The following is a 27,806-nucleotide window of genomic DNA, read 5'->3' as shown; positions in this document are numbered from 1 at the left end:
CACAAAATATAAGTGTATAGTCCTTACGTTCATCTCCAACACGGGCCAAATATCTAGTGGCACCTTCTAGTGCCTCTGTAATATAATAAAAAACACATTAAATGAACTAATCAGATAATTTTTATAATATCTACTAACCATAAGGAGAAAAGTTTGCAATAAAGGCCCTACACACAAAACATAAGACGTAAGTATTTTCACAAAATTTTCGCCTGAAACTGCAAGTTATCGTAGCTGGTGTGTTTTGCCCTTAATGTCCTCACCTGCCATCTCGTCTTTCATTTCACTCGGGGTAACGCAGTGAACCAGCGTTTTCAATTTGTTGTAGATTTCAGTGGCCAGTTTCTGATGTATTTCCTCAGCGCGAAGACTTTTAGCTGAGTCAAGACTAGAAATTGAAAGTTCCTATTGAGATTAGTAATTAATAGTACGAGTACCATATGGAAGTGATGAGTACCATAGCTGGGAATATGTGTATGTACCCGATACTATGTATGTTTCTGATACTAATTTATTTAGAGAACAGTGCAGTGCAGTGCTACAGAAACAACCTCAGTTGAGCTCTCTTGGGCTGATTCTAACGCAACAAATTACAAAGTTACAGCTGCCCCACTTCTACAGCCGTGACTTACTCATCGCCCGCCTCTACGTAGGTTTTCTTGACATAATCTTTCTCGTAAAGCTCAAGCTCCGGATGCTGGGCTTTCATTAATTGCACTAGCAAATTAAAAGCTGCTCCTCTGTGCTCTGAAATATAAAAATTAAATATTTTATATATCCACATCTTATTTTCTACTAAATAATTAGATAGGCAACGTAGAAGATAAACATACTGTTGTCTTCCATGTATTGAGCCAATAGTTTAGAGCATAACTCTATGACATCTGAAAAGAAACACACATTTAGAGCGCTCTTGGGCATGTAGCAGTAGACTTAAGAGTAGTTTGCTTGCTTAGCTCTACTTGCTATTATTTATTTATTTATATATTTATTTAATTCTTTATTGCACAAATATATAATAAATGCACAAAAGGTGGGCTTAATACTAAGAGCATTTTCTACCAGCCAACCTACATGAGGTACAGGAAAACTTATTTATTCACGTTATTCACTGTCCCTTGTAATTTTTTTCTGATCTAAACGGTGACCACTGAGAACGTGTTAAGGGATGAGTGTAGCACAGGACCGTGGTACTTGGCGTAACATGGAGGAGGGCTAGTTAGCTGACATGCAGTTGGTTGACATAGGCTGATGTTATAGAAGTCATGATCATGATGAGAGACCGTTCATGCTATCCCTTAGTTCGTCGGTGGTGGAGCGCGCCGCCACGCGCCGCAGCCCCGCCTCGATGTGCGCGCGCACCGCCTCTTCGAACGTGCCCAGCTCTATCGGCGTCTGCGCTAGTCTGTGGACATTTAATGTTCTCTATTCTTTATTGCATTCCATAATAATTAGTGTTACTTACATAAGATGTTAAAATAATAAACAAGCGATCATTAATGGACCTGGGAAGGCAGTCATGTCATGTGATTGCAGTCATAGTTAAAGAGTAGAGGAGGTGCCATAGTAGCCGTAGCTGTTAATGATTGCCATTTTAAATGTGCTATCATTATATGTATGTAGTCTTCATCAGACCTTCTTGACTGCATTGTGAAGTGTTAGATGATAAATTCCGTATCATGTTTATAGTCTGGTGATTAATATAAATAGCCAATGATACTTACTTAATACATAATTTCGAAAGTCAAAGAATAAAAGTGGTTCAAAATGACCCCTCAAGTTGCACCCCCTTTCGCCTTACTATACATAACTACTAAGTAATGCCATTATAAGACACATACATGACAGCAGCTTGCTTGTAGGTAAGCGTGAACCACCCCTGAGAGACCAGCTCTTCGTCCCTCCCATCGCACTCCATGGCAGTCAGAAGCAGCTTGAAGGCGTCCCACTCATCTCCTGTGTAAAATACAAATATTAAGTAACTATCAATACTATCTGAGGGATCAGGTTTCTTAGTTGCTTATTAATCAACAGCACTTGCCTTCGAAATCAAAATGACACCAACACGGGCCTGGAAAAGTAAACAGTATATTTTTATAATAATTATAAGTATAGGTACATCATATAGTATGTGGTAGAGTTATATTATATTTTGACAATGGACAAATAATTGTAAAAAATTTACGTTCAATAAACCATATTTTATTTCATTTGATATGTGATAAATTCATAATATCATGTACGAAGGTTGCATAGAAGATATTTGTACCTTCTGAATCGCCACGCCCATCATCGGGCCAGTCTCCAAGTATAGGACGCAAAATATCTGAAACAACGGAATAGGCTCTGAAACTAACGTCCTTGTCTAATCTGTGTTAAATATTTTCGAAATATTTTTTTTTTGTGTTGGTAGTTACCGTCTTCCTCCGTCCCGTCCGACATGATCATGCGGTCCTCGCACGCCGTGAGCACCTCCCCGATCCACAACGTCACCTGCAACCATCCAGGCAATCACTACAGGTCTATCTGGGAGAAGATGTTCCACAGGAGATGATTGTTGGCTCATTATCATGACGAAGCACGCCACGCCACCTTACAACCACCATAGACTCTATACCACCACCGACACACAACCATAAAAAAATCCTCAAGGAAGTATTGCTTGTATCTCTCCAATCATCACATAACTGTACGGATCTGACATACATTTGTTTTGTCGGTGATAATGATGATGATGAGGTACGGGAGTAAAAATTTTCAGCCGTTCGTCTTTGGACTAGTACAATATGTCTTTTACGTGTGTCGAAATTAATTAAAATTTGTCACTATTTTCATTGCTTTACGACATGCCTATGGTGTAAGCCGTCTTCAAAGCAGTGTTTTCAAAAACTACCTGGTCTGCGACCTCCATGGCGAACTTCCGCCGGCACTGCTCCCGGCACCGCTGGGGGGAGCGGCAGCGCGGGCGCGGCTTCCAGCGCAGCGTGCGACACACCTCCCGGAACACCAGCATGGAGAGACGCTGCTCACTGGAATGGAGAGGAGTATGGGAAATGAAATCTTAGTTTAAGAGCTGATTGATGCAACATAATCAGAATGAGATCGTCAAGTCAATAGAGGCAAATATATTCACTTTCAATCGTCTACCTAGGATTATCCACAGTCAAACGTAGAGTAAGACGTCCTCCAATTCTGTACCTACCTGTAGGTACCTAGCTGAGGCTTGCTCAGTTAAGTAATAGAAGAGTATTTTACACAGGGTTGAAAGTTTTATAATTCATACGGCCCTTGGTCCTAAAGCCCTCCAATTTGTTAAAGACAAAGCCGACAAACATAGCTGGCTACTAACGCTCCAGTAAGCTGCAGCTGCAGTGGGTAGGCCAACTTCCTCTGCACGGCGCGTGCTATCTTCAGGCTGGCGCCGCGGGACAGGGCAGACGAGGTCTTGGTACAGCAACATGTGCAGCGGAGCTTTCTTAGGGCTCTGTAAACGTTTATTATGATTGTCTTGTGAGACGCAGCGTGTCTTGAATATTAGAACTGGACTATCGTTTCGCCGTGGTGAAAGGATTGGCCAGTGAGATTGGCATGGGGTGCTGACTGCCCACTGCCCAGTGGTATAAGGTACCTACCGTCGATAAGTCAATCGGGAAAGCTCCTTTCTAGCACACATAATAACTGATTTATAAAGTTCACATTAGCTTCGGAACCTTTGGAACGAGCAGTTGTTATATGGTCATGGAAATAAGTTGATAAAGATTGAGTTTTCCTGTACTATCTATCCGTACATAAATAATAAGTCACATATCGTAGCCTAATGAAAAATGAAAAGGCGACCAACTTCCTCTTCATCCTCTCGGCGTTGCGCATGGCCATGAAGTAGTTGTAGGCGTGCGCCGGGCTGAACGGCTCGTCCGCGTCCAGCATCTCGCGGAAACGATCGATCTGAATACAAATCACATTATTAGAGGGCTTCCTATAGATTAGGTATTGCTGGAAATATTGCATTCGTAATAATTATACCTACTTAGGTACAAAGTGAGTTTTGACTCTGATAAAATAATGAGAAGCGGTAAGTTTGTTATTGTATCGGGATCCAGAAAAATGCTTCTTCATCTTATCATCATCAGCTCGTAAACGTCTGCTTTTGGACATAGGACTTTGCGAAGGAGCTCCTCGATATTGTTTTCGACCTTCCTCATCCACTCACTAATTGTTTATCTATTAGTCTAGCGGGTTAGAGGGTGGCCAACGTTAAGTTTGCCTGTTGTTAGTTTCCATTCGAAAACTCGTTTACCCCAAAGGTAATTTTCTACTAAACTTCACAATTAACACCCTGTGTAGTTGTACCCACCGTCTCCGGCGACAGATCCGCCGTGTGATCGCGCCACGTGTTGAGGATGTGTCTCCTCTTGGGGCGGGAGATGTGTTCGAGTCTGTCGAGCGCCGCGAACGACGTGCAGGACTTGCCGAGCCGGTAGCGCCCCCCCTCCAGCCCCTCGCGCATGTGATCTGGCAGCTTGCGGCTGAAATGTTCGGAGGTGGAAGAAATATAAACACATTTTCTATGGCACGTCTAAGTTAATAACTGAATTCCAGCTGTCTGTCCAGATCCGTAACCTGAGGCTGGGACTACCTGTTCCCCTCGGCCCAAGGCAAAGCTGTAAAAGCCAACAGGCTAACAGCAAAAAAAGTCATCTCAAAAAAAAAAGTCTAGATCCGTACTCTCGTATCGAACTTGGAAAATCGTAGGTACATAATTGTGTTAGAAAATACCTAAGTAATTAGTACTTCGGTTCAAGATAATGATGAAATGGCGGTAGGTACGATTTTGAAACACCACATTTACCCATGTTAGGTATCTGCTGTTGACTGAAAGAAACAAACGCAGTGCTGGTAGCTTACATACTAAAATTGAAAAATGTCTTCATAAACGTGAACCCAGTACCTACCGAGCTCTAGCCATCTTAGGCCGCTTCCTCTTCACGGGCTGCTTAGTCTTGTGCTTGCGCAGCTCATTCCCGTGCCGCACGGACCGGGGCAGCGTGCGCGGGATGGACTCCAGGTCCAGGGATGACTCCAGGGAGGGGAGGCGCTCCTGGGAGTCCAGGGGAGGGGAGCGCCCGCTGCGGCGGGACTCTGGGAGATGGGGTACATCATCATTATCATCATCATCACGACCCATCACGTCCCCACTGCTGGGGCACGGGTCTCCTTCCAATGAAGGAAGGGTTACATGGATAGGGATGGGATACATAGGCAGATAAATATTCATGACTGTAATGCCCGAACAGTACATTTTCCGTATCGCGGCTATGGAATGCATGCAATGTTCTCAGGTTACACATGTCTAGAATCTACGTGTGCAGCTTTCCTCACGATTCCTTATGCCTTCACCGCACCGTAAGATCAATTGGTAAAAAATAATCCTTTGATATTTGTGGGTCAGACTGAACTTAAGAGGGATCTCTAAGGTCTGTCTGTTAACCTGCTGGTGCGGACTAGAAAAAAGTGACCATAAAACGTTCCCCGCTTTTTTATCTTCATTGGTGCCGCTCTTTGCTGAGGTCAGGGCAAGTTACTATCTATAGCAAATTAAGTACGAACCTGAAGCAGGGCTGGGACGACGCTCGCGTTCAGCCGACATTTTTAACGGTTTTGGATTTTATAAATTGAAAGGTTTTGTATTAAAATCGTAAATTACATTTTCAAAATAATATCGTCTCGTCTTTTTAGAAGAACCATAGACCCACAGACCAACTGATTTTTATTTTTATTCCTCTATGCCTCTACGAGACTTTTACAGACTATTACAATAATTACAATTGATAACCAAGGAGTTAAAAATCCTTATTGCAACCTCTTATTTGGGGTAAGTACCTATGATTTTTTTTTCTTTTTTGCCAGCCAGTAACTTCTCGTTATAGAATTATGTACAGTAATTATTATGTTCCATGGCCAGTAGCAACTACTACTGCTACTACTACGCTTTATCACCCCACCGTTGAATCAGTTGCCTAATATCCTGCTTTACAGTTTATATCAGCATCAAGTATGTATGAGTCTTTTTTGAAGCTGATATAAAAGTTCCTTTCTGCAACTCAACGTTAGATAGGTACGATAGTTAAAGTGATGATAATACCTAGGCATTTGTTTCAGATCGGAGTTATAATAATTAGGTAAGTACATTCCAAACTATGATAAGTAGGTACTTACATAAATCCATTATGACTTACTTATTTAATATTGCATTAATCGAGAAAGACCACTTACTGAACGTTCTTGAATATAATAATGATATAGTCGGGAACGCCCATGAAATTTGAATGCATTTAAGACAGCAATAGGTAGGTATATTAGCCACGTTTTACAGTGAATTTTCAGTAGTAAATTTTGAAACCTTAGCCAAACTAAATCGTTCTACTTAAGTCCACTTAGTCCAAGTTAATTTAAATAGTTCATTTCAGTACCTACCTCTCTACTACTACAATGAGTAATATTGAGCTCCCGAACAAAACAGCTTTATTTTTCTATTCAGTGTGCAAGTACATGTATCTGTGCACAGTCGGCAACTTCTGGAGCCACCAGCTGAGCTGGTCCCGGCCCGTGCGGACCCTCATGGACCGCTCCAAGCTCCTCATTGACATACTCTTGAACGCATTCGTCATTTCCTCACTCCTCTCATTTTTCACGCAAAAAGAGCTGACGGAAAAACAGGCGTCTGACCGTCTGATGTTCTGCATCTCTCACCCTATCCTCTACTTCAGCTTTCTCGTGTCGGTCTCTCTGTACCGAGCCAAGATTATAGCGATAGTGGAGCAGTTAAGCCTGACTTTGAAAGCGGTGTACAATGATGAGGCGACGGAGCGTCAGATGCTCGGGAGAGCCAAGCTGTTTGGAGTGATATATTCTGTATACGTGTCCATGGTGTTTGTAACCTTTGGAATTGACGGTATCTTTCAAGTAGCTTGGAAAGGTACCTACCTCCTTCAAACTATTTTCATGTAATATTGATACTACTTCATGATAAGTATATTGAAGACTTCTTTCAGGCCAGCCCTTCGTGACGGTAGTCCCAGTATGGCCCGGTACGACAGACCCGAGCGCGGCGGCGAGCGTCGGGCGGGCAATCCTCTACCTCCTGTGGGCTCTGTTCCTCGTCAGAACCTCCGCGATCTACCTCCTGGTCCTTCTCCTCACCATCTGCCTCAGCCACCAGTACACCAACCTGCAGGCCTACTTCCGCGACCTCAACCAGATTTTCGAGACAGATATGGGACAGACGGAGAAGGAGGAGAAATATGAAAGGGATTTGAAAATTGGCATCAGACTACATGCCGAGACTTTGTGGTAATAATAATGTTTGTAAGACTTGTTCTAGTGCAGCCAAACTTTATAGAATCACGTGGGGTGGTCAGGCCCTGTAGCACGGGGCGCTGTTAAGGCGTGACAAGAGTTCTCCGTCGCGCTCGCTCAACTCTTCTCACGTCTTAAATGCGGACCGTACTAGCCCTTCAGGTATCTCTGTGGCAGACTGTACATACTTATTTGTAAGGAAATATTTATGTCCTAGGTTTACTTGTATAAATAATTATTTAAAAAACTTCTAAACTAAAAGCCAGGTCGAGGCTCGCTTTGAAAATCTACAGAATAACACATGAAAATTTCAGGTGTACGCAAGAAGCTAAGAAAGCGTTCAAGATACTGTTCAGTGGTCAGATACTTCTCAGCATCTCCGTGCTAGTGTTGCTGATGTTGCAAATGATGGTGAGTTTTATCCACTAGATGCACGAAACATTTATAAAACAAGACACATAGTTAGTGTGGTCAAAGATGAAGTTACCTATTTATACTCTGAGGTAGGAACCTAGATTCTTCGAATCTAATTAGGGCTATCAGCTGTACCTACTGCATTTTCATATCTTGAGTATTTTTTAGCAGAACTACTTTAGATTGGCCTATGTTTTACGAGCATTTAGTTACAATGTTTTCCTTCTCTAGAGCAATGGTTCACGATGTCAATATAGCATGCAACCACGTATCTCTTTCGGAAATGCAGACTCGATACCCTAGCTTAAAATAAATAATCGATGAATGCTACGAAGACTGTTCCCCCTGTGAGAAACCCTTACCAAACCAAGGTCTATAAATGATAATAAATAAAATAACTAATAGTGAATGCTCATGAAGATGCCATAAACAGTAGATGTGATGCTAATTATTATTACATAAACAGCAGATGTCGTCTCGCTCGGTGGCGGGCGTGCTGGCGGTGCTGCTGCTGGCCAGCTCCGTGCTCTTCATCACCGGCATGTTCATGTGGAACGCCGGCGATATCACTGTTGAGGTGAGGGGGGACAGTTTCTAACCGGTCCAGTTTCACACACCTAAAGAAGACACTTGCTGAGTAGTAAATTTTTCAGTCACTTTTGCTACGCGGCTACGCCGTAGGCCGTAGCATAAAGAAAATTAATCGCGTTTAGTCACACATATTTTAATTTTATGTGGGTCCTTTGCTATTGACGTAATACCGTAATTACTTATCTAGCGGCTGGCTCATAAATTAGTAAAAATTACTTGCTAATCTTAGGCCTGAAAATTTAGCCACTGGTTACGCCACTGCTACTGTAGTAGAATAGGTACTATCGGGGAATCGGCTGGTGACCTACCTTAACCCACACATACACGCGTTCAACCAATGACTAATGAGGTAACAAAGACAAAACCAAAAAAACACTCTTTTGGCCGTTATTATTACGAGGTCCTGTCGGTAACAGCATGGCTCTATACTGCATGGCTCTATACCTGTTCCTTACACGCCATTGGTTCACACGTATGGAAGGGGCGGGACTGTTACGTCGGGGTCCGTAAGCTATATTGATTTGAAATCGGGCCAGCATGGATTTCCCCGATAGTACCTACAAAGTGTCAAATAAAGTTTTACTTTCTTTCTTTCTTTCAAAGCTTTTCTACAAACATGGAATTAAAATAGGTTTTTGTATGCCGCACTAACAGGCTGCGCTGGTGCCGGCAGCGATGTACTCATCAGGGTGGCAGCACTGCCGCGGCGGCGCGCGCCACCGGGTGCGCCGGACCCTGGCCGCCGCCATCAGACAGGGGCAGGTGAGGTTTTCAGCCAATAGGCTAGCCGTATGATGTGACACAGCTCGCCCAGCACAAAGCAGACCAGCCCAACAGAGCAGTCTGTCCTGCTCTCGCTCACCCTCAGGGGCATGTCTGCATGTCTTGCCCGCCCATTGCTTCCTGTACTGCCCTGCGCTACCTGTACTGCCCTGCATCATTTCCGTCCCACCCAGCGTACACCTAGCCTTATATGTATTATTATGATCAAGGTGTGGCGAACTTCTCGTTAGAGAAGTATTAAGTTCCTTCCTTGGTGTTGAGTCTGTCTGCCCTTCTCCTATCAGAATCATGGACGCGACTATCGCAGATTATACTCGGGTATTGTTGTAGGATCTCCATAATAATTTCGATAATGGAAGGACTGACTCTACTCTACATCACTCTAATTCTTAGACATAATTTTACTTTCAGGTGCCTGTGGTGATCAAGGTCCTAGGTGTTATAGACTTGTCATACTCATCGTACTTAACGGTAACTATCCTAAAGGTAGTTACTTGACTAAGTTCCGAAAAAAATATAGGTGCTTATTATTTCAGATAAGCTTCATCTAAATAATTAAACCTATTTTGATTTTCAGATCGTTAAAACTTCTTATTCAGTGTTTTCGGTGCTATATTGAAGGCCAAAATTATCAACAAAGTCCAAGTATCATACCGAATGGCTTTGGCTAGACCCGGTACAACCGGAGACTGGGACCCTCTAACCGTAACCCAACTACATTGAGAAATACAGCCTAGAAAATAAATAGATTTTTGTTAACTAAGTACATCGTTTTGTAATTTTATCTTATACTCGTCGTTATTTTCTATTCAGTCTTACGGTCTTATTCATAAAAAGTTACGGGTGACCTATAGGCCTGCTATAAGCAAATATCAAAAAAACTTTATTCATAAACGATCAATAGCGCTAAAGAACTCTCCAACTGATTCGTAAAACCTTGATAGGTATGCTAAAGTTGGCTGGACCGAGGCTGGACCCTACTATACACCGTCCGTAAACCTCCTATTGTACAAAAACATGGCGGCCGGTCAACAGCTGGCTTTATTGACGATTTGACATTTGTTGTGAGGAGGTTGTGAGCATGGAAGTAATAATGCAACAGGAATGCGCACTGCACCAAAAAAACGAGCCGACAGAGATAGTCAGCACGGAGCCCTCCATCTCTTTCTATTTTTGGTGACCATAATTTTAGGTAATTCATGAGACATCACTTCTAATCTATCATGTCGCGAATAGGTGTCGATGGTCTCAAAGTCACCTATTATTCGAATAATTCGATTGCAATGTAGGTACGAATGTATTTTGGTGATATGACAATTGAGTAAACAAATGGGGTGAAGGTAAAATTTGTATAGATGTGTGGTTGCAGAGCAAACTGCAATGTAATATTGATATGTTTTTTTTTCCATATCAGTTAGATATTCCCAAGGTTTGAACTAGCAACAACAATCTGTCTTTTTACCAAATTCTACTAAGATGGACTGGTTTTAATTAGATACCTAGTTAGGATTGACGTAAATAATAAGATGAGTGAAATCAAACAACACACATTTTTATAATAAGTACTAGCTGTTCCCGCGCGCTTCGCTTCGCCTTAAAAAGTTTTCCCGTGGGAATTCCGGGATAAAAAGTAGCCTATGTTCTTTCCCAGGGTCTAGACCGTATGTATACCAAATTTCATTCAAATCCGTTCAGTAGTTTTGGCGTGAAAGAGTAACAGACAGACAGACAGACAGACAGACAGACACAGTTACTTTCGCATTTATAATATTAGTTAGGATTAGGATTAGGATAATACAATGTAGGTATTTATTGGATCTTCTTTATTTACACGTTACTATTCGGGTGTTCCGTTTACATAGTCTAGTTGATGAAAATCATAAGATTTCAAAAAAAAATATCTTAACCTAAGTGTTTCCGCCGGTTTTAAGCTTGATAAATTATCTTATAATACTCATATCTATCACCAAAAAAAAATCAACAGCTCATAACTCTTTACCAGCCTTATAAGATAAAAAAGCCACAATAATACCTAATGATACTTAAGTATAAAATAAAACAAAAAGTTGAATGAAACAGGTCTTAATTAATGGAAAGTGATTCAAAAGCACAAATGAATGGTCACCCTAACCATAACGTCTCTCACAACAGTATAAACGTCATCCGTCATCTTGACAACTTCGGTCTTGTCGTAAAGTATTTAGAAAAACTACCAATATTTTTTATGTAATTATTATTCATACCAATACCAAATATTTCATTAAAATTACATGTTTATAATGATTTATTATAAATTTGTTTTTGAAAATGAAATGATATACAGTCGTCTATGAGTTAATTTAATATTTTTTTTGCATAGCTCTCTTTGTACAAAATCTACTAAAGTTTACACAACTAAATCCTGGCAATTGTTAGAAAGAGAGGAAGGGCTCTGTGGTAACCCTCTCTATCGGCTCGCGGCCTCTTTCACTTCAAATATAAATCTTAAGGTGAATTCGTTAGGTCTAGTTTTGTTTGAGTCATTTTGGTGAGTGCGCATTCCTGTTGTATTATTACTTCCATGGTTGTGAGTTAATATTTGCTGAAAATAAGTTGCCATGGTAACGTAAAAAATATTTTTTTTTTGTGGGCATTGGCTTGGCCACTGCGCCTTTAAGCGAACGTAAACTTTTTTAAGTGCCGCGCCGTGGCTAACATAGATAATAGAGAATGATAAATGAATGAAAGTTTTCGCTATTTTTGTTTTTGGTTTCGTCAGACCGGCAACTTAATAGGGTAAATGTCAAAATGTTTGGTCTGTGAAATCTATTAGCATCACTATAGTAATATAGTTATTGAAGGTTTACGGAACGATTATGAATAGAGATTTTTATGAAACCTCAAATATGCTTAAAGTGTTCCGTAGCTATTGAGCTCAGTAAACCTACTTTAAGGTTTTTTTATGAATAAGACCGGATTTAATATACGTACCTACTTTACGAAGAATATATTGTTAATCTAAGTAGGCTGTACTGCGATGAGAAAAGATACTTCTTATTCCGAGTTATTCCATAACTTTGAAACATAACTAATCTGTGTTATGTCAATCAATCAATCAATCTTTGTTTGTGGCTGTATGCCGTGTGTGACTAACACAGCAAATTCGGCCAAAAACGATTGTGTTAAGGTACACACTATGTTAATTGCTGTCTTTACGGTGGAGATTTAAAGATATTTACAAGGTTAATACCTGAAACAAACAGACGGACACAATTTATACAGGGACATCACAAACATAGGGTTAGTATATTATAATGAACACAAACAAATTTATAGTTTAATATTGTTAGTTTTGAAGAATTTATACAGGATGTTAGCGATTGGGGTATGTACAAGTGTTAGTAGGTAATTGATATTTACAGGTCTTGGGATAGAGGAAGGGAGGATATCATAGAGGGAGGTTTGAAGGTTAGGACACTCAAAGAAAAGGTGGTCGACAGATCCTTCGCTGGTGCCGCAGTCACAAACCGAACTATCACGCACCCGAATCCTAGCCAGGTGCACAGGCGTGCACGCATGACCAAGACGGAGTCTGCAGATTGTCGAGGTGGAGGTTTTATCTAGGAGTCTTGCTCTAAAAAACCATGGCCTTTTGGGAATATGTGGTTGGATTAAGGAGTAATACTTACCTTTAATGTTCCTGGAAGCTTCCCAGGACTCCTTCCAGGAATTATCAGGCCTCGGTCCTGCGAGCGAGGCAAGGTCGTGGGCAAAATTATGGTAATGAGTATCCAGGCCCAAGCTAACGGCATCCTTAGCGAAGGAATCTGCACACTCATTACCAATGATGCCACTGTGGCCAGGTATCCAGGCAATAGCCACCTCTATACCCTGAGTCTTGCAACGGAAGAGAGTTTGTCTAATTTGAAGAATGATAGGGAATTTAGATTTTGATTTAAAAGGAAATGAAATAATTGAGTGTAAGCAGCTAGAAGAGTCTGATAGAATAATAGTTTTGTTGAGTTTGTGAGACTCAGTGTACAGAAGTGCCTCCAGAATAGCGGTAGCCTCGCCCGTGAAGACCGAGGATTCAGGGGGGAGTTTGAAATTAAGGGTAATTTTGTACTTAGGAAGCCAGACAGCTAGACCAACATTGCTCTTATCTGAAAATTTGGAGGCATCTGTGAAGACTGGGAGCCAACCAGGCCACTCTGACTGGAGTTTATGAGTCAATGTTTTCTCGGCCCCCGGAGCGTTTTTCACAATGCCCATGTCCATAACAACATTGGGCTGAAAAACCAGGGCATCATAAGGGACACTAAACAGAGGGTTCATTTTAAATTTAATTGAAGGATGAGGAAGGTTGGAAGCAAAAATGAATGATTTGAGAAGGAAGGAAAGGCCATGGGTTTCTTGAGCATGACATAACCGCTTAAGGGTATCGAGCTTGGACAATAGAGGGTGAGACTCTGACTGCCAGATCCGGAGGAAAAACCGGTCACACAAGTACTGTCTCCGCAGCGAGAGAGGGGGGTCGACACACTCAACCTGAAGGGCATTGGTGGGGGTAGATTTCATTGCACCGGACACTATTCGAAGACACTTGTACTGAACCTTATCAATTTTTTCTAATGCAGCCTTATTACAGGGGTCCAGGATAAATGAGGCATAGTCAAAGTGACTTCGAACAATGGCGTTGTACAGTAGCTTCTGGGAGTATGGATGTGCGCCCCACCAGACACCTGACAGTGACCTGAGGACGTTGACACCCCCCTCGCACTTCTGAGCCACGTAGTTCATGTGATGGCTACCCGACAACCTGGAATCCAGAATCACACCCAAAAATTTTACTTTATTTGACACAGTGATTGAATGCTCTCCAATAACAACATCCAGATCTGGGATGTTTCTTTTTCTAGTGAAAATCACTGCTGTGCATTTAGTGGGAGAAAGAGATAACCCATGTCTATCCAGCCAATCCGTGAGGTACCTAAGAGCCAGGTTCAGCTGGACATTTGTCTCCGCTAACGAGGGAGAAGCATAATAGAGGGCCAAGTCGTCAGCGTACTGTAGAATGTCGCAGAAGCAGTCAACGGATTTATCTAGATCGTAAGTATACAGACTGTAAAGGAGGGGGCTTAAGACCGATCCCTGGGGGAGGCCTTTCCAAACAAATTTTGGGGAATCAAGGGAAGTGGTAGGGGATTTTATGTAGATGGATCTCTCCATGAATAGGCTGCAAACCAGACGGGTAAGCTTCACTGGAATGCTCAGCTGGCGCATTTTCTGCCTGAGCACAGGAAGAAGTACATTATCATAGGCAGACGCTATGTCAAGGAAGACACCCACAAGGTATTCTTTCCTCTTGAATGCGATGTGAATATCTGTTGTAAGTATTGCAAGGCTGTCTAGAGTACTCATCCCTTTCCTAAACCCAAACTGGGTTTTGGCTAGGATTCCTCTATTCTCAATTAGCCATTCGAGCCTGCATTTAATTAAGTGCTCTAAGATTTTCGCCAAAGCAGAGGAGAGGGCGATAGGACGTCGGGAGTTAGGATCACGGGGGTCTTTTCCGGCCTTCAATATGGGAACGACTATTTGCTTACTCCAAGAGCATGGAGTAACTCCGTACTCAAGGAAGTAGTTTATCAGCTCCAAGTAGGCATGCTTGACCTTGAGGCTTGATTTTGAAAGGAAAGAGTATGGAATGCCATCAATACCTGGAGATGAATCAGTTAAACCGGATAAAGCAGATTGGAGTTCATCCATAGTAAATGGAGAATCCAATCTGTCTGAAGATAGTAAGAGAGCTGGTGGGGGACGGAGAGCACTGGAGTGTGGGACATAAGGTGGAGCCAGTTTATCGCTGAACCCTTCTAGCCATAGAGAGGGATCATTGCTCAAGATATCTTCGACGTTAAGGGAACCGCGATATCGGCGAATGTATCTCCACACCAGAGAAGGGGGAGACCTAGGTGAAAGGTTTTCACAAAATCTGATCCAGCCCTGTTTCTTTTTTTTCTTAAGGAGCCGTTTGGTACGTGCAGCTATCCTTTTGTAGTTGATGAAGTTGTCCATGCTCATATTAGCAATATAAACATCCTCTGCATTTTTGCGTTCGACAATAGCCAAGGAGCAGTCGGAGTCCCACCAAGGAGGCGAGACTCTTTGGCCTTTACGCGATTTTCTATTTTTGGCAGAGGATGTTAGAGCTTTTTCAAACTGGTCATAGATGCAAAGAAAGTTGTCACTAGTACAGGGTTGGATCAGACTGAGTTTATCTTCCACAGAAGTGATGAAGTTGGACCACTCATTCCTGCCTATCATGTACCTTGGGAAGGCACATGTATCAGCAAGAATGCTGGTCCTGGTAGGAAGAGTAATAGAGATGGGAAAATGATCACTCCCAAAAGTATTTGGGAGGACCCTCCAGAATATTGATGTTGAAAGAAGAGGAGAAGAGAAAGTGAGATCAACAGCACTTTTTGGGTTCTGACGAGGGAGGACTCGACGGGTAGGAGACCCGTCATTTAAAATACAAACATCTAAGGTATCAAGCATGTCTAAGAGGGCGATTGCAAAAGCGTCAGTGTGGTATGAACCCCATGAGGTATGGTGGGCATTAAAGTCCCCCATGATCAGGAGAGGTTGCGGGAGAGAAGAAATTATATTATAAAAAGATGGGAGGTGAGAAGGGTGGGGATCAGGGAAATACACGGACACGAAAGTAATGTCTAAAGCCCTAAGGGCCACAACATTAAATTCCTGCCCGTGGGGAGGGGTAGGGATAGAGGAGAAGGTAAGGGAACGCTTCACAAGTAAAGCGCACCCAGCAAACCCGTCATCCCTGTCATCCCGCAGACACGAGTAGCCCGGAACTCGGAAACGAGAACCCGGCGCTAGCCATGACTCAGAGATGGCAACGATGACGGGCTTGATGTCATCTATTAAGTTGAGTACTTCATGTTTTTTACTTTTAAGGCTCTGAGCATTCCACTGAAGGACCCGGGTCGGGTTCAGAGCCATTCTGGCTGAAGGATGAAAGTTCTCTAATCTTAAGTGCAACGTGGGGCGGTATTGTGTCGCTGAATTTAGACAGCAGACTGACAACTAATGAAAGTAAGTTATCCAGTAAGTTGTCATTGGGAGTAATCACATTCAGGGCACTTCCATTAGGAAGTGAGGAAGATGGTGATGAGATAATGGCCTGATGGGCAAGTCTGTCATAGCCAGGAGAAAGAGGAGACCTAGGCCTGCGTTGAGTGGTAACAGTCTTTTTGTAGGATTTTTTAGGAGATGGGCCATTAGGTTGTGAAGATGCTACTTCAGCAAATGATTTTTTGCTTTTAGGAAGTCGAGCATCGGCTTCAGCGAACGAAATACTGTCCTGAGACATAATGACTTTTATGGATTTTTGTCTAGCTTGTTCTGGACAGTTCTTATCTGTGGAAGCATGGCTTCCTGAGCAGTAAATGCAAGTGGGAGGGTCTGCATCGCAAGTCTCACCCAAGTGTGGATGGGCACACTTGAAGCAGCAAGGCTTTGATCGGCAATTAGCCTTCACATGGCCAAACCTGCAGCAAGCATGGCACTGGATAGTTGGGTAGGTGTATCTGTCGACTTCAACAGCAGCACGGAAAGAATAAATTTTTTCTGGGAGGAATTGTCCCCTGAAAGTGATTACTACGCTTTGAGTAGGGACATATGAAACATTTCCATTGCTGATCACTTTGCGACTAAATCTGCGAGCTTTCAAAACAATACCGCATCCATGTGGGAGGTCCAAAGAACCGACAAACTCATCCATGGAGAGATCCACTGGGACTCTTCTCGCAACACCCATACGAGTGATGTGGTAAGTTGGGATAACTGCCTTAAACTTGTTTGGGGACAGAGCTGGGTGGTTGATAAAGTCGTTGGCCGCTCCTGCAGACTTAAATTCCACAGTAACACGGTTACGACCTGTCATTTTGACACCATCTCTGGTGATGTCATTCACTTTGTGATTGTACAAGAATTGTCCAAACTTAATAGCCCTAAGCGGGGTCCCAGAAGCTGGACTTCCTGAAGAGCTATCCTGAGAAACGTGTACGATAAATGGTCCAGGGTCGCTGTCATCGTACACCTTAGTGGCGTCGAGACTCGGGTGCGTATAAATGGTCTGAATGCTTGCAGACGCGAGGTCCGGGTTTACTATCACTCTCTTACCTTGTTGAGAGGGTTGTATATCATCCCTAGGGCGCTTTCGCGTCTCCTGGGGAGTATCCGTCAGCATTATATCCGGCGAAAGATCTGGCGGGTCGGGATCAGGAGGCCGATCTGAGTGGAACTCCATTTCGGAAAGGGAAAAAGGGTTTACTGACAATCACAACACTCACCAGTTACCACCACCACAATAACAACAAAAAACAGGTATTAACTATGTAAATTGGCACAGAAAAAGGTCCGAAATCGCGATGATTGTTAGGAACACGTGGGTACCCCAGTCACGCACGAAACCGAATCCCTGTGTTATGTCTTCTTTCTGTTCTGTCGTTCTTGTATGATTCTGTCACTGTCATTGATGTTGATGTGATATATTAGTCTATGGATGTGATTGTGATGTTTTGTTTTCGATAGCCATCGCTAAACAAAATATTAATTTAATAATAACTTATTTAAACTGAAATAGCACACAAATTAAGCTTTACGTTTCGAGCGTTTTAGAATAAAAATATTTATATTTACGTCGTTTTATAAATTGAGAAATGGGTGATCTAATTGGTGAGTCATTTACACAATATATTGAAATGCTTTAAATAAATAATAATTTCTTTTGTAGCATCAAACTACGACTATATCGTTCATAAAGAAAAGATGTATTAAGTTAAGTACCATTTAAAATCCTACTGCACCTACTATTCTTACTATTAATGAGTTAAAAATATATGTTTACAGAAATTCCAACATATTCTCAAAGAAATTGCTTGTTTTATAAAGTTACAAGCAATACACTGGTAATTGAAATCAAAGGATCAAACAATGCAGCAATAGGACTAGCCACCCGGCCAAGCAGCAACTGTGAGATAGAGGTAACTTTATTCAGAAGAAATGTCAGAAAAGAACATAAAAAATAGGGCTGAAAAATTACTCACAACTATTCCTTTGGGTTTCCTTATTTTTTATTATTATTTAATGATGATGAATGCCATCTTGAAGTATAAATAACATCTTTCCATCAACTTTTTCTGCAAGTTTTCCTTGACAAATAAATAATATAACGGTTCTACCTTTTTTGGCATAAGTTTTTTTTGCCTAATCTCGTATTGCATAGTAACGTTTGGTCAAAGTCTCGTTACGCCGAAAATCGTATGGCATAAATCTCGTTTAGTAAAAAGTTATTTCGCATAACATTGTTTAGCCTAATAATGGTATGGCCAAATCTTGAATAGCCTAATAATGCTATGGCATAGGTTTATACAAAGTAATAATATTCGTTTGGCTTTAACTTTGACGGAGCGTCTCCCTACATAGCGCAAACTGGTGCCTTGTATTGTTTCCGCTGTTTGGAAAACGCTCCGCTCCGCTTCGCTGCGCTCCGCTTTGGTTTTGATGAACATGTGCACCTAACACGCTCCTCCTCGCTTTGCTCGTCGTCGCACCTATTTTAAGGTTTCGATCTCATGGGGTTTGTAATAATTATATTGGTCGTTAACTTTCGATTTTTTGATCATACAATATCGTGATTTTCGGGATGTAGGAGAAAAATACCACAATTTGTACATTTACTACATACTTAATATATTATTTATTAAGATAACATTAGGAGAAACAAGATTATACATAGGTATAGACGAACATAAATTTGAGCAAACGAAACTTAGGTGTTTAAAAATTGTGCCTAAAGAGTTTTAGACGAAACGAGCCTTATGCCACATAAGTCTTGGCAAAGTGATGGTTCGGTCAAAAAAGTTTAGACCATACGAGTTATGCGAAATGAGTTTTGGTCAATAAAGATTATGCCAGATGAGCGGAACCCTAATATAACTCTTACCTGAAATACTTACTCAATCTGTCCTGTACAAAATGCATATCACAATTATTATAGTATTATTAGGTACTAAGGGTTCTAAACAGACCCTGAACTAACAATCCCAGTTCAAATATGTGTGTAGCAAAGCCTTACTGAAAATTAACTATACTAGAATAAAATGTATGATTTGTTCTATTTCAGATTTATATTGGAAATGAGTTTTGTTGGATTAAAGTGGAGAAACAACCCAGAAAAAAGTTAAACAGAAGTTTACTAGCTCGACACTCATTCAGAAAATTTCTAATCACCTGGTTCACAGACCGGATCCAGCTGTCTAATGCTAGCGGGGAGTCTTTGATCAACTTTCTCACTGTTATTCCGGACATCAAGTATTTCACTTGCTTCTCCTTTAAGCTTCGTAATTTAATACAATGGAGATTTGAGAGTAAGTTCTACATTTGATAAACAAATCATTTAAATATCAAGTTCATTTACTTTGCAAGGTAAAATAGTCTTAAATTTCATCCATACTAAATCAACTCTTTTTACATTCAGTACCTCCACCAAGACCCATAATGGAGCACAAACCCATAACTACTGGGTCTATGGAATGGATACCGTGGAACAATCAGCTACCAGATGGGGCCTTGATTGGAGGATATGAGGGGGAGAACCTGTACATCATTAGGTCCAGGCATAGGGGCTCCACAACTCCGGGCAAGTTTGTGCCCTCCACAGGAGTGGGCTACGTGCCATGGGGAGGGCAATCCGTCAATAAGTATGAGTTTGAGGTAAGGAGGATATTGGAGAATAATTGGGTAATTTATAAATTACTAGCTGTTCCCGCGCGCTTTGCTTCGCCTGCAAAAGTTTTCCCGTGGGAATTCCGGGATAAAAAGTAGCCTATGTTCTTTCGCAGGGTCTAGACCATATGTATACCAAATTTCATTCAAATCCGTTCAGTAGTTTTGGCGTGAAAGCGTAACCAGACAGACACAGTTACTTTCGCATTTATAATATTAGTTAGGATAGTTAGGATTAGTTAGGATATTAATAATGTTCTTTATTTCAGGCAGCATCCATATAAGATAATAATTACAATGTTCATCATAATATAAATACAATAAAATATAAATGACAATAAAATTAAGTAGGTAGGTAGGTACCTACAATATAAAGAAACTACACTTTTATAGGTACCTATTAAACTAGGGCCTTAGCACAAAACAAAAACTTAGACAGTATTTAACAGGTGCTTAGCGCTGTCAAACGCCTACAAAATCTGTCAAATTTCGTTTTAAAAACTAGTTGAACATAGTTTAAAGTTTTTCGTGTTAGCAAAGTTAAAATCCATACCCATAGAATAGAATACTAGGTACTTTATTAATTTCACAGAACAGAAAATAAATAAAAATTACAAAGGAAAATTACTCAATAGGCAACTTTATCACTAAAAGCGATCTCTTCCAGCCAACCTTTGGGTAGAGGAATAGCTTAATGAATAAATGAGATGGCACTCATACGAAAAGACATGAACTCTGCAGCTGAACCAATTTTAATGGACCCCCTAGAACACCCCAACCCCACTAACCACCTTCCACCACAGGTCCTCTGCGGCTACAACTGCTCGTGGGAGCCTACATCCGACGACATCATCCCCGTCGGTGCCATCGTGGGCGGGCGCTCCGAGGATCACGAGGAGCGGCTGTTCATCGGCCGCGCGCGCCACGCCGGCCACCTGCTGCCCGGGAAGGTGCAGCCCACGCACCGCTGTTGCTACGTGCCTTATAAAGGGAAGGTGAGATATGGGATATCACAATATTCACAATAAACTCATTTCTGATGCAATAAGTACTTCGAAAAATAGCAGAGCTTACGCCAATCTTTCCTGGCCTGCCAAAATAAACGTCTGAATATCGCTATCGGCGAATATGAAATATGACACACATGCACATTGGTAGAAGCGCAGCGTAAAACGGCCTTTCCCGAGACATTATCATGAACAGCACCTAAAATTGTCTACTGCTGGACATAGACCTCTCTCTGGGGGCGCCTCGACACGTAGCCGGTAGTTGGATGTGGACAGCCCAGGATAACTTTTATGTCGTTTTTCTGAATGTGCAGTAATAATTTATAACTGTTGCCATCTGTAATTTAAGAATGTCTAACTTAAAAATAGATCGTTGATGACCAAAATTCTTTCTTCCCAGGAAGTAGCAGTGAAACACTACGAGATCCTCGTGAACCCGGACACGCACATGAGCCGCGCGTGCGTGAGCCAGGTGCTGGCGCGCGACAGCGAGGACTCGCCGGACGACGACTCCGGCCAGGACGACGACCAGTCCGACGACAACCAGCCGCAGTACGTCGCCGCCTACTGATGGCTGCGGGAGATGCTGGACTGGCTCTTTGTGTATATGGATTTGTAGTATAATTTATAATGTTTAGATGATAAGGTTGATATTTAATAAGGCAAATAAATTATAAATGCTGAGATTATAGTATGCGCTGTGTTTTAGTTTTGCTTTTGTACCTGTTGCAGTTTGCAGATCAATGTATTCGATCGCTCGTACGAAATTCTAATAAACATTTTCCTACCTAAACATTAATTATTTCCAAACCGCCTGCCATCTATATCATTTAGTATAGGTACCTACTATTAGAGCATTCTGATTCTTCGGAATCATGAGGCTCATGAGTATACTCTATCAATCACTTACTCGTCATCACCGAAGGGCAACTTGCAGAGAATGCTACTAGCATTAAGTTCGCCTTTGTATTATTGTTTTATGTGCAATAAAAAGTTTAATAAGAGCTAAATGCTCAGAATAAGAATTCAGAATATCTTATATGGTTTCTGAATTTCTGAACGAGATTTATTGCAAATTGACAGCTTTCAAATATCACCTCGCTCGCTTACTCCTATGAGTTTAATCATATGCTAGATAGAGACAAAACGAAATGACATAACTGTGTTGTGTGACGAAGAAGTTTACACAGGTGACACAGATTAAAAAGTACCTACTTTACAAAAGACAACTCATCTACGGCTTAAATTTTATAATTTCTTGTTGTTTTTGTTGAAATTAAACAGTATTTCATAATAAACAAGTGCAGTGTCGTGTAATGGCGATGTGGGACCCAACGCATGTTCAAGTTACAGTTCAACGAGCCCGCGGGCTATTGATCAAAGGCAAAAACGGTACCAATGATTGTTTCGTGACCATCGCCCTCGGGAAAGACAAATTCCAGACTTCAGTGAAACAGAAAGCGACTCAGAATGTGGAGTGGCTGGAGGAGTGCGAGCTGCGCATCCCGGCGCGCGGGAACACCGCCGAGATCGCGCTCAAGGTGTACGACCAGGACATGATCAAAGACCACTTATTAGGTCAAGTATCGATTCCGTTAAAAGACCTCGAAGTTTACGACCGCCCCAGAAGCCGCTGGTACACGCTGCAAGGCAAGTCCGGGAAAGAAAACGATAAAAACAGAGGTGAGTTGGAAGTAAAGATAGGATTTACTGTAAAAGAGGGCAGTTTGACAGATCTGAGTAAAAAGGACAAACACAAATCATCCTTGTCCAGCTTGGCACAGAATGTTGGCGGCAGTCTCATGAGCATTGGCAGCATCGAGCAAAGGAAGGGCATCAAGAAATTTGCCAATAAACTTGGCTCAAAGCTAAATCTCAACAAGAAAGATAAGAAAAGTGACTCATCTTCTCTCAGTGGAAGCATTGGTAACTTAAAAGGCTCAGCATTCTCGACTCCCGACCATTCCACTCCAAAGAGAATTTCAGGTGAAGCAGACCCTGGAGTAATCAGTGAAGATGATGATGAGTTTGCCTTTGATGATCTGTCTCACAAGAGTTCCGCTAGTTCCATCAACATCCACACTCTGCCGAGGAGCCATAAATTCTCCCCATCGCCAGTCAACACCTCCTTGGAGAACCTGGGAGGGGGAGTGATCCTCGGGAGGCTGGCCAGCAACAACTCCAGCTCTGAAAAAATCATCCCTCAGAAGCCTGTGCGCCTCAGCCTGGACACATTCAGCCCCGTGCAGCCGTTGACTAAAACTATTGACAGGGATGATGAATGGTCCCAGAAACTGTACTCCAAGCCCAAGTCTGGCAGCCAGACTGGCATTGACAGAGAGAAGTCATCGAGCCTTGAGAGAGGAAAGAAGTTGGACAGTCCCAGTTCACTTAAGGAGAAACCGAGCCCTAAGTTTTTCAAGAAATTCAGCAACAAACCTAAAAAGGGCCCAATAGAGGAGAGGATTATTGTAGGAGAAGAAAATATAGTGGAAGAAGAGAGTGCTAACCAAGCATACAACAGCATCCCACCGGCCACACTGCAGCAGTTTGATGGCAAGACCAGGGAAGATCTTATTGTCATGATTTACAACCTTCAGAAAGATGCTGAGTTAGCTAAGAAGAAGAACAAAGACTTGGAGAATTATTTAGATGAGCTTTTACTGAGAGTTATGGAGACCACACCAAGGATCCTTCAGAATCCATATTCTAGAAATAACAGCATGATCTTAAGAAACAAATAAGTGACACACTTTGATAAATTTACATGTTTTGGAGCAACAAATTACGTTTTAAGTTTGATAAATGATTTTATGAATTTTATGGGTTGTTAAATTCCACAGATAAAGCATTATTTTATAAAGTAAAGTTATACTGTTCATATAAGAGTTTAACTTTACATTACTTATTAGAATAGGAGTAATAAATGCTCCATGTATGTAAAAATGTTGGAATGTTTCTTTTTCACTATAGATAGAAGGAGCTAATTCACTAATTAATTTCGTTTTCAATTATATTTCTTTCTTCACTTACTACTGATTAAGCTCTATTATTGGCATTGTAGAAAGTGTGATGAGTATAAACTTGCAGAGCAACATTCATTTGCGGAGAGCTGCTGTTTAGAATTAAGTATGCAACTAGAACATTCACCGTCCATATTAAGTAGTATATCATTGTGAAGTCTAAAATTGTTGTGCCTTATATTTTTATAATTAGTCTGTGATAAAGATTGGTGTAAAAAGAATAGTTTTGTAACATGAATGAAATTATCAAGAATTATGCTAATTACTTTTTAGTTTGTGTAATCAACTTCACGATGTCTTCATTAAATTCCTACTGTATGTGTACAGACACCTCGATTCCATTGTACATTGTGCCAAACTTGTAACCTGTCTTACAGATATTTTTCTGTTGTCTTTACATTCTGTGCTGATTCACTATAATAATTTGCAAGCAATGAGTAAATATTTTATCTTTAAGGAATGTAATTTAGGTATGATTCATCCATACAAACTACATGTAGTAGAACAAACAGGGGTGACTCATTATGAAAAGTTTACAAGAGCTGTTATCTGTAACATGACAAAACTAAGTTTATAAAAATTAGGTATTACCTATATTGTAAACGGATTTTTTTGATTTATGTGTGAAAAACAAAGTATTACTAAGAGTAGCTTAGCTATATTTAAAATGATAAATTATTCTGATGTCTGATGATGAGGTTATAATTAAGTAATGAATTATTATCTTTTGTTAAGTATATAGCTCGTATATAGGTAACACATAACTATTGATTGCTATGAGGCAGTTCACTTTTGTAATAAAAAGGCGAACACTGCCCTATTTATATTTACTACTCAAAAGCTATATTCTATTATAAAACTAACAGGTATCTAGAGAGTCTGCATAAACACTGTATTGTAGTGTTGTGTTATTTGTACAGTCATGCAGCTCTAGCATTAGAAATAGGTAGTTGCTGATTTACAAAGAGATGTTTGTGCAATATTAACAAATCATGTTCAAAGTTAAGCAATACAAAAATGTTTATGTCCGTGCCCTATATTAGGTGGGATACATTGAATTATTAGTTATTAAAATATTTATAGTTAACTTACTCTAGTTAAACTTAACGATTCGTAATCAAATCACTGCTACTTCCATTTGATTAAATATTAAAAGTAGATAGTTATTTCGATCTGAAACTTATTATATTCATAGTAAAGTAGGTGTCATTATTGAACAAAATACTGTTACTAAAATGATTAACATTTCTGTAAGCGATTGTCAGTTAATATATTTAAATAATATATTTACTGTTTTTTAATGTTGATTTGTTTAATTAAGATGGTCTGTCTGAGCTATTTCCCAGTCTTTGTATCTACTTACTCTGTATTTATTGTACCTACCTACTGGCCTAGGTGCAATGGCGTGTAGTCAGTTTGGTTCAGGTGAGTTGACAATATTTCTGAAATAATTTTGTTACTTACGTAGCTCGTAGGTTTCCGACAGTATTGTGCCGCCATATTTTGGTCATCTTTTGTGAACCGAAACATATAACCAGACAATTTTGTTATTCAGAGAAGAATTACTGATACCTAATATCAATCTATTCCTGTAGTTATTTTTTGTCTATTTTGATTTAATGTTTACAATCACATACCCATGTACCCTTGGTACTAAAGAACAATTTCATGTTTTTGAGATGTATACCTTTTCTTTTTGATACGATCATAAAACTAATTTAAATATAATGTAATTAGCTAACTCAGACAACAATCTAAATGTTAAGAGAAATGTTAGTTTATTTTAATAAATTATTCATATATTATTCAAGTATTTTTAGTATCTATTATTCTTGTTATAAAGGGGGGATCGTCAGATATTGGTTTACTTGTCAGGGGATTTTATCCTACCCGATTGTAAAGATGTAATATGAAAATGGCGGATGGGCTCATGGTCTCCCGCTCTAATCGTAGGTTTCATAATTCCTTTCCTATTCCCACTTATGTAACGATCGCCATTTTCTCCAATATCTGCCGCGTCTATACTCCAGTTCAGCATACCTACAATACACTCAGTAAATAATACTGTTGCATGCCGCCGCGCCGCCCGCTGGCGTCGTGGACGAGGTCTTACCCTACCACATGTAGAAAAATGCTGATGATGGAACCAAACAAACAGATTAAAATTAAGAATTAAATTTATTATACGGTATAAAATTTGAGACTTATAAAGTAGGCGTAAGGGGCTCTATATTCCTTTTTTTAAACTTGGCTTAAAAGGTAAACAATCTTGAGGTGACTTTATACAATAAACCTAACATTAAAGAAATTAACCACATCTAAAATAAATGGTTATTGCTTCAGTTTGTATTACATCAGTTCCTATATTTTATTCTAAAATCTATTTTAAGAATGTATTCTAATAAAAAGGCCCATTTTGGTTGTTTACCTTTAAAGTAAAGTCTCTGTGTATGGAATTAGAGTTATTTGTGCCGACGACCCTTGACGGGCGCTGCGACGGCGGCGGTGGCGGCATACTCCTTCTGAGACAACCGGTTCATGTAGTAGATGGTCACGATCGAGAATATCAAACTGAAAATGAAAATTATAAATGGTAAATAAGCGGAACATCAAAGCATACAACCAAATAAATGATGCACGGGTTTGTTGATGTACTCAAGGGCCAAAATTGTAAGTGAAGCTTTAAATTAAAGCAGAGGTGGGAAAAGCTAGTATGTAAATAATTGTGTGATATTATTCTACTAACCATGTGGTGAAGCAGATCCGGTGCACCATGCCGGCCGCCACCAGGGATATCACCATGGAGATCAGGATCTCCGGCAGCTTCAGCTGGAAGCTCTTACCAAACAAGGTTGCTTCCAGGTTGCCAATAGCCTGGGGCATGTTTATGTAAGGAAAATAATTCTAATTGAATATTATCTCTGAAACCTCAAGTAGTATAGTATATAACTGTAATGGCATCTAACTTGGTTGAACCCAACATCTACCATTTTCTAGAAAACCCTGTATGATTTAAAATTGTCATTGGTTCTTGAAACCTTAGAAAGGAGATTTAAGTATAGATAGTACAATCTGGATAATCGGCATTATAGCCATAACCACTCCTGATGTAGAGGAATGATATTTATTAATTAAAATAAATTCAATCTTGATCAGCCAATAATCATCTAGTGGACATAGCACCCTCCAAGTAGCACCATATAATTTTCTCACCTTAGCCTTCTTTATCATTAAAATTAGCCTTTTTATATACTTAAAACCCAGCAGAATTAAGGATCTTGCTCTGCTGATCCTTAATTCTGCTTCTTTTTATCTATTCTTTGACAGATATGAGCAATTGTAAAAGGATACAGTGACGAAGAACATGAACATGACGGAGCCCAGGTAGCCTCCGAAAATAATGGTGACCGGCGACTTCACGAGCAGTGGCTTGTACATCTGCATCCCCGAGAAGATCAGCAGCGTGAGAATTGAGGAAATCGCGAAAGACGTGGCACTGTTAACCGCTGAAACAAAACATGATAACATGAAATAAATTTTACATACACCCGGTCACATACTTTGCCTACAAACACCACTTACCCATTTTGATTTATATTATTAAATTTCTCGTTGACTTTATTGGTAAATTTGCAAATTACATACAAATTAAAGCCGGTTATTTTTCCCCAAGGCAAAGCCAAAAGCCGAGTCCGCCGAGTCGTGGTAAAACTGTCAATGTCAAGTGTCAACCACACGTCCACAGACTCCTTGTATCCTGTCAACTGTCATCCTGACATTTATCTTGAGTTCTGATTTTGCATTCCAAACAAAAAGGCCTCGCGCTAAAATGAGGTTT

The 27,806-nt window shown here is 40.6% G+C and overlaps 6 protein-coding genes across 6 annotated transcripts in view; 3 read left to right on the top strand and 3 right to left on the bottom strand.

Moving 5' to 3' along the window:
• Window positions 1–5,745, bottom strand: part of LOC105395100 — a 31,333-nt gene extending 25,588 nt beyond the window's left edge. The window contains exons 1-15 of the mRNA XM_048633249.1: window positions 5,608–5,745; window positions 4,953–5,139; window positions 4,355–4,526; window positions 3,842–3,945; window positions 3,350–3,484; window positions 2,894–3,029; window positions 2,418–2,493; window positions 2,270–2,326; window positions 2,042–2,071; window positions 1,842–1,956; window positions 1,284–1,405; window positions 834–884; window positions 633–747; window positions 264–388; window positions 28–75 (exon numbers count right to left, since the gene is read on the bottom strand). Coding sequence (XP_048489206.1) covers window positions 28–75; window positions 264–388; window positions 633–747; window positions 834–884; window positions 1,284–1,405; window positions 1,842–1,956; window positions 2,042–2,071; window positions 2,270–2,326; window positions 2,418–2,493; window positions 2,894–3,029; window positions 3,350–3,484; window positions 3,842–3,945; window positions 4,355–4,526; window positions 4,953–5,139; window positions 5,608–5,647 — 1,513 coding nt within the window. The 5' untranslated portion in view covers window positions 5,648–5,745. The remainder of the gene's footprint in view (window positions 1–27; window positions 76–263; window positions 389–632; window positions 748–833; window positions 885–1,283; window positions 1,406–1,841; window positions 1,957–2,041; window positions 2,072–2,269; window positions 2,327–2,417; window positions 2,494–2,893; window positions 3,030–3,349; window positions 3,485–3,841; window positions 3,946–4,354; window positions 4,527–4,952; window positions 5,140–5,607) is intronic.
• Window positions 5,746–6,401: 656 nt separating this feature from the next.
• LOC105391297 lies at window positions 6,402–9,842 on the top strand. Its single transcript, XM_038113064.2, has 7 exons — window positions 6,402–6,976; window positions 7,053–7,350; window positions 7,671–7,767; window positions 8,237–8,347; window positions 9,016–9,123; window positions 9,556–9,615; window positions 9,722–9,842. The coding sequence occupies exons 1-7, from the start codon at window positions 6,490–6,492 to the stop codon at window positions 9,761–9,763; spliced, it is 1,203 nt and encodes a 400-aa protein (XP_037968992.2). The 5' UTR covers window positions 6,402–6,489; the 3' UTR covers window positions 9,764–9,842.
• Window positions 9,843–12,227: 2,385 nt separating this feature from the next.
• LOC119694017 lies at window positions 12,228–13,889 on the bottom strand. Its single transcript, XM_048633444.1, has 2 exons — window positions 12,813–13,889; window positions 12,228–12,373 (listed from the first exon to the last, which is right to left on the bottom strand). The coding sequence occupies exons 1-2, from the start codon at window positions 13,699–13,701 to the stop codon at window positions 12,336–12,338; spliced, it is 927 nt and encodes a 308-aa protein (XP_048489401.1). The 5' UTR covers window positions 13,702–13,889; the 3' UTR covers window positions 12,228–12,335.
• Window positions 13,890–17,724: 3,835 nt separating this feature from the next.
• LOC105391281 lies at window positions 17,725–21,639 on the top strand. Its single transcript, XM_048633266.1, has 6 exons — window positions 17,725–17,886; window positions 18,061–18,194; window positions 19,337–19,580; window positions 19,691–19,926; window positions 20,742–20,933; window positions 21,346–21,639. The coding sequence occupies exons 1-6, from the start codon at window positions 17,871–17,873 to the stop codon at window positions 21,514–21,516; spliced, it is 993 nt and encodes a 330-aa protein (XP_048489223.1). The 5' UTR covers window positions 17,725–17,870; the 3' UTR covers window positions 21,517–21,639.
• A 501-nt stretch (window positions 21,640–22,140) lies between these two features.
• On the top strand, window positions 22,141–25,781 carry LOC105391282 (rab11 family-interacting protein 2). The gene has a single exon (XM_011562743.3). It carries the CDS (start codon window positions 22,262–22,264, stop codon window positions 23,687–23,689), a length of 1,428 nt encoding a protein of 475 aa, XP_011561045.2. The 5' UTR covers window positions 22,141–22,261; the 3' UTR covers window positions 23,690–25,781.
• A 346-nt stretch (window positions 25,782–26,127) lies between these two features.
• On the bottom strand, window positions 26,128–27,701 carry LOC105391298 (protein KRTCAP2 homolog). Its single transcript, XM_038112550.2, has 4 exons — window positions 27,551–27,701; window positions 27,320–27,474; window positions 26,715–26,842; window positions 26,128–26,539 (listed from the first exon to the last, which is right to left on the bottom strand). Exons 1-4 carry the CDS (start codon window positions 27,552–27,554, stop codon window positions 26,431–26,433), a joined length of 396 nt encoding a protein of 131 aa, XP_037968478.2. The 5' UTR covers window positions 27,555–27,701; the 3' UTR covers window positions 26,128–26,430.
• Between the last annotated feature and the right edge of the window lie 105 nt (window positions 27,702–27,806).

The sequence above is a fragment of the Plutella xylostella genome, chromosome 5 (assembly GCF_932276165.1).
Source record: "Plutella xylostella chromosome 5, ilPluXylo3.1, whole genome shotgun sequence".
Taxonomy (NCBI): Eukaryota; Metazoa; Arthropoda; class Insecta; order Lepidoptera; family Plutellidae; genus Plutella; species Plutella xylostella.
This window is presented reverse-complemented; position numbering and strand designations above follow the sequence as displayed.

What these genes read in the sequence shown, in the direction of transcription:
- LOC105391281 (XM_048633266.1), top strand. An exon ending in GCAGCAACTGTGAGATAGAG is followed by an intron (nt 18,195 to 19,336) that starts GTAACTTTATTC and finishes GTTCTATTTCAG; the next exon opens with ATTTATATTGGAAATGAGTT. An exon ending in AATACAATGGAGATTTGAGA is followed by an intron (nt 19,581 to 19,690) that starts GTAAGTTCTACA and finishes TTTTACATTCAG; the next exon opens with TACCTCCACCAAGACCCATA.
- LOC105391297 (XM_038113064.2), top strand. Translation starts at nt 6,490, where the DNA reads ATGAGTAATATTGAGCTCCCGAACAAAACAGCTTTATTTTTCTATTCA. An exon ending in CCGGCGATATCACTGTTGAG is followed by an intron (nt 8,348 to 9,015) that starts GTGAGGGGGGAC and finishes CCGCACTAACAG; the next exon opens with GCTGCGCTGGTGCCGGCAGC. An exon ending in CCGCCATCAGACAGGGGCAG is followed by an intron (nt 9,124 to 9,555) that starts GTGAGGTTTTCA and finishes TTTTACTTTCAG; the next exon opens with GTGCCTGTGGTGATCAAGGT.
- LOC105391298 (XM_038112550.2), bottom strand. An exon ending in TGTTCATGTTCTTCGTCACT is followed by an intron (nt 26,843 to 27,319) that starts GTATCCTTTTAC and finishes AACATGCCCCAG; the next exon opens with GCTATTGGCAACCTGGAAGC. An exon ending in CGGATCTGCTTCACCACATG is followed by an intron (nt 26,540 to 26,714) that starts GTTAGTAGAATA and finishes TTTCATTTTCAG; the next exon opens with TTTGATATTCTCGATCGTGA.
- LOC105391282 (XM_011562743.3), top strand. Translation starts at nt 22,262, where the DNA reads ATGGCGATGTGGGACCCAACGCATGTTCAAGTTACAGTTCAACGAGCC.
- LOC119694017 (XM_048633444.1), bottom strand. Translation starts at nt 13,701, where the DNA reads ATGAAATCTACCCCCACCAATGCCCTTCAGGTTGAGTGTGTCGACCCC. An exon ending in AGCTTCCAGGAACATTAAAG is followed by an intron (nt 12,374 to 12,812) that starts GTAAGTATTACT and finishes TGTTTGTTTCAG; the next exon opens with GTATTAACCTTGTAAATATC.